The following is a 13,164-nucleotide window of genomic DNA, read 5'->3' on the forward strand; positions in this document are numbered from 1 at the left end:
AGCCCTAGAACAAATGGGGATCTTCTTCTGGGATCCAGGAAGTGACAAAAAAAGAGACTTGGAGGGAGGAAATAATCGACCAAAGGAAGGCAGGCAAAGAATAAGGGAAGGACGGATAAAAGGGCACCATTTAGGTTTGTTTCACAATTTGTTTATTGGTCGTTTATACGGATAATACAGCATTTTACCATCATATTGGACACAAACAAGGCCAAGATCCACAGTACTAGATATGAAAAGTAAAGGAGGAAATTGGAATCACTAAAGTCCAAACCGAAGATCTCCTCCCATGGCACCTTCATGATTACAGTACAAAGATCCACGGATGACGGGGTCTGCGGCGGCGGGTCGCGGAACCCAGGGGGAACATGCAAACAGAGGCTACGTCCAGGAAGTTCATTTTATCACTTATTTTTCTCTAAACGGTGAAGCTGAAACCAGTGCTGGTACCAAACTGGTAATTAGACAGCTTCCATTTAAAGGTAGAGCTTTTTTTTTTTTTCCTCCCACGACATGGAAACCATGATTTCTGTTGAACGCAGCTCTAATCTACAGCCAGAAACTGAACGTAGAGAAAAAAAAAATAAAAATCACTCAGACACAAATAAGGCACAAACACACACAGAATCAGGTAAGTTTCCTCATTAAACTCTAAAAACAACGAAATGATTTCCACTTGGTTTCATCTTCTTTTTTGTAGTAAGACTTTGTTTTTTGTTTTTTTTGGTGGCTCCCAGAAGTCTTCACACCCCGGGGCTTAAAAAAAAACCGAGACCAGCCGAGATTCTTTCCCCACCTTTAAAGCGTCCGCTGTAAAAATGCCGGGAAGACGAGAAGACTAGCCGATCCGTTCGTTATTAAAGGTGGGATTTGAAGCGGGGTGTGAAAACTTTAGGGTTCCTTTAACGTCACAGTTTGATCAAATAAGAACGCATCTAAAAAAAACATGTTCACTCCATTTTACGCACACACACACACACGTCACCATGGCACTGATGGAACTGGGAGTCAACGAGTAAACAACGGCCATTTTGTTTTAGGGCTTAGCTCCAGACGAGCTAGCCTCTCATGTTTTGCCGTTTTTTTTTTTTCCAAGTTTTTTTTTCAGACGGTTTAGATAACACAGCAACGTCACGTCACGAATACTCCAAGGTTTCTGATGGTTTGGTGACATCACAGAGGAAAAACGCAGGTTAGCGCTAGCGAACGACTCCTGAAAGGATCGGATGTCCGGGTCAGGGGATCAAAAAAAAAAGAAAACGGTTTTGGAAATCAGAAAGAAATTCAACACAGCGTGAAAAAAGATAAGATGCTTAAATAATAATAATAAAAATCGCAGAGCCATACGTTGGCACCTTTAGTGTTGAGAATCCGACCCCGACGTTTAGACCATGTTTCTTTGGCGAGGAATTGACAGGTCGTTCCACTAAGGCGTACGCGTCCACTGTTCCCGCTATAGAACAGAACATCGCGGTCAAACTTGGTCCAGCTCCGCGAAACAAACTAAAAGAAAAGGCAACAAACGGAATGAAACAGCAACGACGCTCGTGCGCGCAGCATGGAGCTTTGCGCATCTCATGTGAGAACCAGTTACTGACATGTACCAAATAAACAAATGCGGCCTAAAAATTTCTGGTCCTCGTGGTGGTGGGGGCGGGGCGGGGGGGATAGGAAGACTGTGAAAGCCTTAACGATCAAAAAGGCGGAACAGGATCCTTTACTTAACTGGATAATGAAATATGATGGAAATGTGTCGCTAATTGGTGTGTTGCTACGGAAACTGAAACAGGAAGGTCCAGAAGAGCATCGCAGATGCTACCGCACGGCGTCCTTTAATTACAGCACTCTGAAGATTGTCGACACGATTTCAGTACCAAGTTCGCGATTTATTTCGGTAAACCTGAGTCAAACCTCAGCTTCCGTTCTCTTCTGACTTCAGCCGGAGAGGAGCTTTGGTCATGTTGGGAGGAAGGTTCCGGGGGAAGGGCAGAGACCATCTATGAGCGTCCAACTGACGAGGAAGTGACATCACAGCTGCCTTCGTCAGGAGGCCTTCACGCTCTCCGATCAACGCTTCCTAAGCTTCTTCCGCTCTCGGGCCGACTGACAGGAACACAGCGGGCTAATCGACGGGACGATGCAAATGAGGGCGGACTGACGTCGGGGGTGGCGGTCTGACTGAAAGGCTGCTGTTGATACAGAAGTACCTTCGTAATGGGCGGGGCTCTGAGGCTAGCTCCTGGTTAAATGCTGCAGAGGAGGCGGGTCTCAGAGGCTTCCCGGGCGGCATAAAAGACCTCAGAGCAGGGGGGGAGGGGCATTAGGTAAAAACCAGATGCTGCTGGTCTAGCAGGGCTCTGGTGAAGTTGTTGATGGGTCCAATAGCGCTGAGTGACATGGCGTTGTCCCGCCCCCACAGAAGGTTGGGGCCAAACACCACGGCCAGGTTACTGTTGGTCATCTTATTCACCTCGCTGTTGGCCGACACCTAAAACACACACAGGTTTGTAGGAGGCGGAGGGGGGCTGGGAGGAAGGGATGTTCTCAGGCCGGAGGGGGGGCTTCTTACCTTAGCCAGGAATGTAATGAGGTACCGCAGGGATGCGTAGTTTTCCTCTGGAAGTCCCTCCAGCAAGGTTTTCATAACCTCGGCCTGACTGTCACTGGATACTGCTAAAGGAGAAAAAAAAGAAAAAAAAACACAATCTGGAATTGAAAATCTGGATAATGTTTGAATTAAATTCCCCTTTCCCATTGGTCAAAAACCTGTTTAAAAACAGTAACAATGGGCTTTAAGGGGCAGTGGAACCAGCTCACAGACGCGCATGTACCCAGGTCAAACGATTCGGCAAGCGACCCACGTTAAAATCAGCGTGCGTTAAAATCGAAGTGCTAAATTACTTGATACCATTGAACGCAACGTATGGACGTAAACACACCGCGCCAGTCTTCTGATCTCAGAAGCAGAAACAACTCTGATTACATTCGATAAACATGGAGCAGTTCTGGTGAGAGATTCAGACAACTTCCTGGCTTCCTTCCATGTTGCTCTCCATTGTTTACTTCCCTGATGTTTTCTCCATTGTTTACTTCCCTGATGTTCTCTCCATTGTTTACTTTGTAGCGTGGACTGTGCTATGTTATTCCATTCCACAATGCAAGAGGGACAATCACAGGCTAGTTCACGAGGTCATTCGCCGTCTACAACCCCTCATCCAACGCCGAAAAACTCACAGTTCACCCGTTAGTGTTCCCCGAAGACTGGCTGTGGCGATGCATGTTTTCTCTTCGGGATCAAACCAACAGACTGTCGCACAGAGCTACAAATTAGTGTCCTGTACGGTGTCTGGGATGGTGTCCGAGGTGTGCCAGGCGTTGTGCATGGCACTACAGCCAGAGTTTCTGCCATTAGGTGCCAAACAGAATGCAATAGGAACAAACAATACGCATAGGAACTGCGACACACACGCAGATGACCTAGTGTCTGAGCATAAACCAGGCTTAACCTAGCGTGATGATGTCACCAGAAACGTTGCAGCAAGGAGAAAGTGGCCACGCAGCTGCCAGTGGGGGGTTAGACCAGCTTTATCAGTCAGCTGGAAGGGAGCCAAATGCTGATTGGTAGCAGGTCGACCCATGTGGGAAAGAGGCCAAAGAGGAAAGTTTGCAGGGTAACTGCTGCTGAGTCGACGACGCAAGGCAAGCTAATGTCTATGGCCTCTACGTGTTTGTACAGGAGGGACGGTGTTCTGTCAGATCAGCATACCCTGTCAGACCAGCATGCCCATAAGACCCATTTACACTACCCTCTGAAAACCAGGCTCTGACACCGGTCATACAGAGACCTAACAGTCCCTATTAAAGGGCCTGGTACTCCATACTCCCGGAGTACCCCCTGAGGGACACGGTCGAATGCCTTCTCCAGATCCACAAAACACATGTAGACTGGTTGGGCAAACTCCCATGCACCCTCCAGAATCCTGCTGAGGGTATAGAGCTGATCCAGTGTTCAGAGGGACCACCATCCCGGGCTGCTTCTTGCAGCAAGAAGGTTCCCGGCCAGGGGTCTTTCTGCATGGAGTTTGCATGTTCTCACATGTTCTCCCTGAGCATATGTGGGTTCTCTCCGGGTACTCCGGCTTCCTCCCACAGTCCAAAAACATGAGGTTAATTGGCTTCTCTACACTCCCCTTAGGTTTGAGTGTGTGTTTGAATGGTTGTTTGTCCTGTTTGTCTCTGTGTTGCCCTGCGATGGACTGGCGACCTGTCCAGGGTGTACCCCTCCTCTCGCCCATTGACTGCTAGTATACCCCACCTCTCGCCCATTGACTGCTGGAGATAGGCACCAGCACCCCTCGCGACCCCACTCAGGATAGGCGTGCTAGAAAATGGATGAATAGATGGATCACCACCCCAGTCTGCCAATCCAGGGGAACTGCCCCTGATGTCCACGCAATGTTGCTGAGCCGCGTTAACCAACACGGCCCCACCACATCCAGAGCCCTAAGGTACTCAGGGTGAATCTCATCCAACCCTGGGAGCTGAGGAGCTTTATAACCACTTCAGTGATTTCAGCAACAGAGATGGGAGGACCCGAGCCGGAGCCCCCACGCTCTGCTTGCTCAATGGAAGACGTGGTGGTGGGATTACGGAGGTCTTCGAAGTACCCCGCCAGCCAACATATGACGTCCTGAGTCGAGGTCAGCAGCACACCACCCCCATTATAAATAGTGTTGGTCAAGGGTGTAGGTTTGATTTCAGCTTTGGTACTGTTGTTCTGATGCCATTGGTCTTATGCAAAAATATGCATGCTCGTTTTTTTATGCTTGCTGTGAAAATCAGGGTCTATTTTGTTTAAAGAGAAAAGCAGCATTTCTTGCTACATTTGTATAAATGTTCTAAGCGCTACACAAACTAGAGCATCATCGGCTAAGATGAATGAGGAATTATGACTTTTTTCCACTTTGAAAATGTTTGCATTTGAAATTACCAGCGACTAAGACAGAAAGTAAATCTGTGCCTATTTAACAAAATATGGTCTAACTATGTCTGTTATATGTGGATTTATCCTGTTTTTTCTTTTGAAGATATACAATTGTGCTGAGGTACACAGAGGTAAAACCTACTCTTATCTTTTAAATATTCTCTCTGTATCATAAAACAAAGCAAAAGAATAGATTAAAGGGACGCCAGATAAATTAATTGTATTCACATGAGCACTGGAACTGACACTGAATATTTAGAACATTAATTTCACTCTTGAAGTCATCTAGGCTATAATTACTCCATTTAACCCATATTATGCATTTTATCTTGCTCTGAAACAATTCATCGGAATAATCGATTATTGAAATGTCAACAAATTTAGTAATCGATTAATTGTTAATTGGAGTATAGAGACTCTAAAACATGTCTAGCTCACAGAGCGACCAACTTACAGCAGGAATTATACCAAAAATGTAAATAGATATATAAACATTTTACATTTTAGATAAAAACAGTATTGTCTGTCAATATTCGCCATCCAGAACCCCACTACTGCTGCAACAAAGCTGAATTGTAAAGTAGGGTTGTTGGTAGGGACAAGTAGGTCGGTCCAAAATCTTGGTAGGGACATGTCCCTATGCAAACCTACGCCCATGGTATTGGTACTGCACTGCTTCCCCCTCCTAAGATGCCGGATCGTGGACCAGAAGAGCTTCGAAACCGTACGGAAGTACGCTTTATCAGCTGCTTCTGGAGTCCCACAGGTCAATAAAGCCTGATAGGACTCCTTCTTCAGCTTGACAGCTTCCCTCNTTATGCATTTTATCTTGCTCTGAAACAATTCATCGGAATAATCGATTATTGAAATGTCAACAAATTTAGTAATCGATTCATTGTTAATTGGAGTATAGAGACTCTAAAACATGTCTAGCTCACAGAGCGACCAACTTACAGCAGGAATTATACCAAAAATGTAAATAGATATATAAACATTTTAAATTTTAGATAAAAACTGTTTTTGTCTGTCAATATTCGCCATCCAGAACCCCACTACTGCTGCAACAAAGCTGAATTGTAAAGTAGGGTTGTTGGTAGGGACAAGTAGGTCGGTCCAAAATCTTGGTAGGGACATGTCCCTATGCAAACCTACGCCCATGGTATTGGTACTGCACTGCTTCCCCCTCCTGAGATGCCGGATCGTGGACCAGAAGAGCTTCGAAACCGTACGGAAGTACGCTTTATCAGCTGCTTCTGGAGTCCCACAGGTCAATAAAGCCTGATAGGACTCCTTCTTCAGCTTGACAGCTTCCCTCCCTGCTGGTGTCCACCAGCTTGTTCGAGGGTTGCTGCCGTGACATGCACCGACAACCTTGCTGCCACAGCTCTGACTAGCCGCCTCAACAATAGAGGCACGGAACATGGTCCACTCAGACTCAATGTCCCCCACCTCCCTCTGAGCGTGTTCAAAGCCCTGCCAGAGATGGGAGTTAAAGCTCCTTCTCACGGGGGACTCTGCCAGATGTTCCCAGCAAACCCTCACAATACGTTTGGGCCTACCAGGTCTGACCAGCGTCCTCCACCACCATTGGAGCCAACTCACCACCAGGTAGTGGTCGGTGGAGAGCTCTGCCCCTCCTCTCACCTGAGTGTCCAAGACATGCGGCCGCAGGTCAGAGGAAACAACAACAAAGTTGATCATTGAACTACGGCCTAGGGTGTCCTGGTGCCAAGAGCACATATCAACACCCTTATTCTTGACATGGTGTTTGTTATGGACAATCCATGATGAGCACAAAAGTCCAACAACATACCACCACTCGAGTTCAGGTCAGGTGGGCCATTCCTTCCAACCACGCCTCGCCAGGTCTCACTGTCATTGCCCATGTGACCCCTTTGGCCCCTCGTACAGGTGGCGAGACCATTGGAGGGGGACCCATGTTTCCTCTTTGGGCTGTGCCCGGCCGAGCTCCATGGGTAAAAGCCCGGTCACCAGGAGCTCGCTAGCTTGCCTCCAGGCCTGGCTCCAGAGTGGGGCCCCGATGACCCACATCCGGGCGAGGAAACACAATGTCCATTTAATTTATTAATCATAAGGGGTCTTTAGGCTGCTCTTTGTCTGGTCCCTCACCTAGGACCTGTCTGCCTTGGGTGACCCTACTAGGGGGCATAAAGCCTCCAGACAGCATAGCTGCTAAGATCACTGGGCTACTCAAACCCCTCCACCACGATAAGGTGGCAGCCAAGGGAGGGGCTGTCGGTTCCCACGCCCTCCAGTACATTCTTTGGTCTCGTATTTACCGAGACAATGGGCCTTTGTGTTCTCCTGGGTCAGCAGCGGTTCTGGATTGTTGGATGGTGACCTCTGACCTTAACAGAAACGGCGAAGGCCTGCCGAGCCCCACCTCCATCACCTCCTGGATCATCAGTGGATGCCCTCTTGGAGTAACTTTGGTATTTCAGGTTTTTACGTGACCCATTCTAGACCGATCCAAGTCACTTGGTGTCTTTTGGTGCTTTTAGCCTACTTCATACCATCAGTAAAGTTCTATTACAGCGATCCCAGGTGGGCATGGCTAATAAAAGCTAAGCTAGCTGGTCTCTTCCTGTTAAATCATGCAGAGTCAGAATCAGAGCTCTGCTGTTCTGAAAACATCAAAGCTCTGATTATTTCGGACCCATGCAACCTCCCCCTTAATTACCTGCAAAGTTGACAATGTCGTTGTAGAGCTGGTAGGTCAGCAGAGGCTCTGGAAGTTCTCGAAGAAAGGTCTTCAGTATGACGGCGGCCAGGTGGACGTCCTCCATGTCCCGGAAACTCACCTGGACCCCTGCAGCCCAGAAGGGAGGGAACTGTTAGAACCGGAACAGAAGCAGCGACCGTTTGGCGATCTGAAAACCGGCTGTAGTACCGGAGTTATACTTGAGCTGGACCTCCTTCACCAGAGTCACGTTGGCGGAGCGCCGGAAGATCCCCTCGATCTCCAGACCTGACAGAGCAGAGGACATGAGGCGAGTTTCAGACACCGGCCTTCACTTCCTGGATCTATGGGGAGCCAGGAACGTTACCTTGTTCTGACAGGAAGTTGATGGTGTCTCTCATCACTACGGGAACCGGATCACCATCTGGGTCCCTCTGTCTCAGCCTGGATAGCAGAACACAGAAATGGCGTGACTAGAACCAGAACCGCTGGCCCCCGAAAGCGAAGGTTTTGTTTTTGACTTACACAGACAGGGGAACCCCGAAGACCTGGTCTGGCAGCGGGGGGCTCCGTGGGGGAGACGTAGGGGGCTGGGTGCTGGGTTTCAGAGATGCCCTCAGCTTGTTGTCGTACCTGAGATTCAATGAAACGGGACAAATGTCTACGTTTCTGAATAAGACCAAACATGGACTTTCAGTTCCTCCCCGGAAGGAATCGGTTCTTACTCTCTGACGCGGGTCGGAATCACTAGCTGCTCGCACTTCACCACATCCTCCAGCTCGCTCAGGTAGCTCACGTAGTTGATCTTCCTGCCGAACTTGAAGCTGCGACACAGAGAGGCAGTGGCGTTAAATGGGCGTTCTATTGAGGGTCAACCTTGTTTCACCGTTAAACTGGACTAGAAGTGCGTCACAATTTAAAAGGATGGTGTTCTTTTCCCTTCACCCCCCACAGGAACCTGTCAGATATCTCACATCCACTTCATTTCTTTTTGGCATTTGCTGCTGCTAAATGTGAGCAAACTTTCACTGAATTACAGGGTCTGACAAGGAGATGGTGCTTCTCTATAGACCTTTATGTCGAAAATAATGACAGAAAGAATATTTAAGATGTTTAAAAAGGAATTGTAGGGGACCAGCCAAGGACCAGCCAAAGACCAGCCAAGGACCAGCCAAAGGCCAGCCCAGGACCAGCCAAGGACCAGCCAAAGACCAGCCCAGGACCAGCCAAAGGCCAGCCCAGGACCAGCCAAAGACCAGTCAAAGGCCAGCCCAGGACCAGCCAAAGACCAGCCAAGGACCAGCCAAGGGCCCATCAAGAAAAGTGGGGACAGTTTGAATGGCAACTACTGTAGTGCAATACTTGAAACTGATTGGGTGACATGCCAGCTAGTACCTGCCTTCCATAACACAGTTTCAGCCAATCGTAGCAGCGAATCGTGGCTTTTCAGACGTGCACCAGGAATGACAGGTGCCATGTGTTTACTGAAATGTAGATCTGTTGTCATTCCTACATGTCGTCATTCCTACATGTCACGCCCCCCAAAAAAACACTGCTAGCATCTGATTGGTCCGACCGCTTGGTTGTTACAAGACAGACGTGTTAGCGGGAGTCTTTGAGTTCGATTTGTTGTGAAACTGTAAATTACTACTCTCACCACCCCTTTATTTCATACCCACATGCTTTCTGAGTCCAGATCTAGTATAGAGTATCTACCTCTTTGTTAGCATTAGCCCACAGTGCTCCATGATCTCTCTAAACATATAAAGATTAAAGTTGGTTTTGACGCCAAGCATGGAAGAAAAACCGGCATCAGTTGGAGTAAAAGCTTAAGAAATAAGGTTTAGTCCTGGACCCAGACTAAGGTTTGGATCAACGTTTATACAAACACTTGAAGTTTATATTGTGTTTTATTGCAGGGATCTACGAGGGACATGGTTTGGATAACATTTAGGGGAAAAAAAACATTATTATTATTATTACACTGTAGATTTAAGTATAGGTGCTGTTCTGCAGTTCAGACACTCAACAAAAGGAGCAATACATGCTCCCTGCCAGCAGAGGGCAGCAAAATGTTGCCTTAATGACAGTAGCAGCTCCTTTTGTTAGATTTCTATCTTTGCTGTTTCTTGTTTGAACATAAACCTGCTGGTCAGAGACGGAAGAGGAAACTTTAGGCATTTATTGCTGATGAAACAGGAGCTGTAAGACCTCTTTAGCTGTAAATGATAGTTAATAATGGTGGAAGCTGATTATCAGATTGAAGAAGAGAATTGAATCAGGTGGTGAACACTTTAAATATGGATCTAGTTTGCATCAGTGACCGAGGAACTGACCTGATGATGGGTTTGAAGAGGATCAGCAGGGTCTTGATGAACATGGTCGGATGGACGATGTACAGAGCCTTGATGTTCTTCTTATACCTGGAAACAAAAGCAGCAGGTTTAATTTCCAGACGTTTCTGCATTGGCCTGAATCCATCACAGAGTGGTTCCTGTTTAATATCACCCTGAACACAGGGCAGCAGCTTTAGCAGAGTATGACCCAACAGTTCCTTATGATTGGTTTAACCCAACTCAGTGTTTCATTGGTGTTAACTGGGAGGGAGGTTCTGTGGACACAGTGAAGCTAGATAAACTCACTTTCGGTCGAACTCTCGGTAGGCGTCCCGCAGCCAGCTGAGCGAGGGTTTGTTTTCGCTGGTCAGCCCATGATGGAAGTAGATGAGGGTGTAGTCACTTTCCACATACTGATCTAGAGTGGCTTTCAGATACCTGCCAGAAACAAACCACCTCAGCATCAGTCCACATCTATCCTTAGAGCAGCACTGGACGGAAACCCTGGAGCTCCAAACTGAACCCAGTGATGGCCGCCAGCTGCTGCGCAGAGAATTCACCCATCACACCTTTCCTCCACCATCATCACCTACATCAGCAGCCTCTGATGGTCCAGCTGATGCTGAGGAGGCAGCCTGCAGGCGCTGAACACGATCACCTTCCTGCCGAAGTTATCGTCGCCTGCGTGAAACAAAACAAACATCATCAGCTCTACGGACTCTTCAGCTGGAACGGCGGTCGGTGGTTTTCACGCCAATGTGCCCACCTGCTACCTCGATGATCTGATGTCTGGCGATGTCATAGAAAGGGTGGTTCCCGGGCAGGTGGGGGGATCCGGGGTCGAAGCCCTGGGAGTCCGTCTCTGAAACACAGGCAGGGGGAAAGAAACGGGCGGTTAGAGGAACGCCATCGTCAACCTAAACTTTATATTTTCTACTTGCCAAATGTATTCATTTATTCCAAACAATCTGTCCTCTTTATTTCGTGGCGTTTCTCTATGCTGTGCCGCTTCCATTACATTTATCTGGTTGCTATATTTTTCGTCCAATCAGAATTTAGCCTCAGTGTGTTGCTATGCAGATCTAATCTGCCCATAATTACGAGATCAGTATCTTTATCTTGTACTTGTGAGATATTATCTCCTAATGATGAGAAAATATAATTTCGAGATCTTTTCTCATCATTACGAGATCTTATCTTGTAATGATAAGATAAGATCTCGTGATTATGTGATATTTTCTGATAATTAAAAGATCTTATCTCGTAAATACGACATAGCGGTCTGGCAGTTATGAGAAGAGATCTTGTAATTATGAGATAAGATCTGGTAATAAAAAAAGAAAAGAAAAGATGTCCTCGATGACTGTAATCTCAGAATTCTAACTTTTTTTCCCCAGAATTCTGACTTTCATCTCAGAATTTTGACGGAATTCTGACAGCTAACATGTTAGCATCCAGCCGTAGCCATGTCTGTTTTAGAGACTAGCTCTCTTGTTTTAATCACCTTCTGCTCTTCCATTAATCAAATAGCATCACCAGGGACCCTCAGGGACGGAAAAACTTGCCTAATTCTGTAATTTTCCACCAATGTGTTAGCCTCGTGAGACCATCCTGATCTCGCAAGCTTTCAAGGTTTCACTCGCAGATCAGTCTGGAGACTCTCCATTAAAGAAAATTTGGAGCCGTTCACCAAACGAACGTCCAATCAGCGTTGGCTTTGAGGCGGGTTGAGGTGTGACGCAACGAGAAGCGCGACAGTTCAGTCTAAAGAACATGGAGGCTTCAGCCGATGAAACTAGCGTTAGCGTGGCTATCGAGCAAGTTTTATGGGAATTACAGAGTATTTCTTCACTGAAAGAAGAGCAAAACACTGCTCTGGAGGCTTTTCTCAGAGGAAAAGATGTTTTTGCTCTTCTCCCGACTGGTTTCGGCAAGAGTAGCCTGGCTTGTGGTTGTGTTTTCGTCGTCGCTCTGTTAGTATTTCATATGCTTCGTTGATCTGATTGGTTTAAAGTCAGGATTCTGAGATTAAAGTTGGAATTCTGGGGAAAAAAAAGTCAGAATTCTTCCTTTTTCTCCATATTAAACTGAAAAATCAGTTAACCTTTTTTATTTTTTCAGTGGCTCTAATCCTCTTCTGTATGGACCCGTTCATCTGTTTCTAAATAAAATCAAGGCTTTGTTGGGCTGCTGTATAAAGCCTGGAACTCAACGCTATTTCTGATATTTTTAAATTGAAAAAGCTTCCTGGATGGGAAGCAGAGAGTAGAGAGATGCATGGATATCGATGGAAGGAGGGGCGTGAAACGCCGCCGTGTTGCAGGAAACCAACGCTCCGTCCGTCTCACCTGACTTGCTGAGGGTGGATTCATCAGGAGGCCACTGCTGGTCCTCCAGGGTGGACAGCTTCAGCTGCCCCAGCTGTGCGGCCGCAGGGTCCTCACCCAGATCTACCAGCAGCTCTGAAGACATCCCACTCACGGATGGGACGGCGAGCACTGGGACGCCTGGAGGACACAGAGAAAACACCAGAGCTCAGACTTTAGCAGCTGAAATCAAACTCTTTACACCGTCGGAATGTTTGCACAGTTCAGGATTTGCAGAACCGCGAAAAGACGGAACTGTGAGAGAAAAGACAGCGAGAGTCAGGGAGTGTGATGAAAAAGGGGAAGAGAGGAGGCCGCAAACGAGCCTGACTGCAGAGCAGCGTCTGAGCAGAGGAACCGCACTGAGGGAGGAAAGGGAAGCGACTATCAGCCGAGGTCACAATTCAGCCAACAAGGCAGATTTTGGGACACGATGACATCAGAACTGGGCTTTGTTTCACACACAGACCTGAGAGGGGGAAAAGACGTTGTTGTTGTTGTATTAATGTCGGCCAGAAGAAACTGTTTCTTCTAGCTTCCTCCTGAAGAACATGGAAAGGTTTGTTTGTTTTGGTGACCCCCACTTCAAGGTTTTTAACTATTATCTATTAACCAGGGGGGAGGGTTTGGGGGCATGATACAAAAGAGGATTAGGGCCACTAAAAAATAAAAGAAAGTTAACAGACTTAAATTTTATTTTAGTATAATATGGGATTAAAGTCAGAATTCTGACCTTAATCTTAGAATTCTGACTATTTTCCTCAGAATTCTGACTTT

The 13,164-nt window shown here is 47.0% G+C and overlaps 1 protein-coding gene across 2 annotated transcripts; it reads right to left on the minus strand.

The window, feature by feature from the left end:
• Positions 1 to 119: 119 nt before the first annotated feature.
• Positions 120 to 12,533, minus strand: LOC107080846 (rho GTPase-activating protein 1-like). 2 transcript variants are annotated; one of them, XM_015369051.1, is made up of 12 exons: positions 12,370 to 12,533; positions 10,788 to 10,883; positions 10,615 to 10,702; positions 10,328 to 10,459; positions 10,022 to 10,108; positions 8,411 to 8,509; positions 8,211 to 8,318; positions 8,053 to 8,129; positions 7,896 to 7,973; positions 7,686 to 7,814; positions 2,570 to 2,670; positions 120 to 2,488 (listed from the first exon to the last, which is right to left on the minus strand). In XM_015369051.1, exons 1-12 carry the CDS (start codon positions 12,491 to 12,493, stop codon positions 2,321 to 2,323), a joined length of 1,287 nt encoding a protein of 428 aa, XP_015224537.1. In that variant the 5' UTR covers positions 12,494 to 12,533; the 3' UTR covers positions 120 to 2,320. The 2 variants fall into 2 exon arrangements, with proteins under 2 accessions (XP_015224537.1, XP_015224536.1); XM_015369050.1 differs by having other exon boundaries at positions 121 to 2,488; positions 2,570 to 2,673.
• Between the last annotated feature and the right edge of the window lie 631 nt (positions 12,534 to 13,164).

Source organism: Cyprinodon variegatus, unplaced genomic scaffold (assembly GCF_000732505.1).
Source record: "Cyprinodon variegatus isolate N-32 unplaced genomic scaffold, C_variegatus-1.0 Scaffold2408, whole genome shotgun sequence".
NCBI lineage: Eukaryota > Metazoa > Chordata > Actinopteri > Cyprinodontiformes > Cyprinodontidae > Cyprinodon > Cyprinodon variegatus.

Excerpts from the sequence above, each read along its gene's own strand:
- LOC107080846 (XM_015369050.1), bottom strand. The coding sequence starts at position 12,493 with ATGTCTTCAGAGCTGCTGGTAGATCTGGGTGAGGACCCTGCGGCCGCA. Across the intron at positions 10,460-10,614 it reads GACCATCAGAGGCTGCTGAT|GTATCTGAAAGCCACTCTAG; the intron begins GTAGGTGATGAT and ends TGTTTCTGGCAG. Across the intron at positions 8,510-10,021 it reads CTCTTCAAACCCATCATCAG|CTTCAAGTTCGGCAGGAAGA; the intron begins GTCAGTTCCTCG and ends TCTGTGTCGCAG.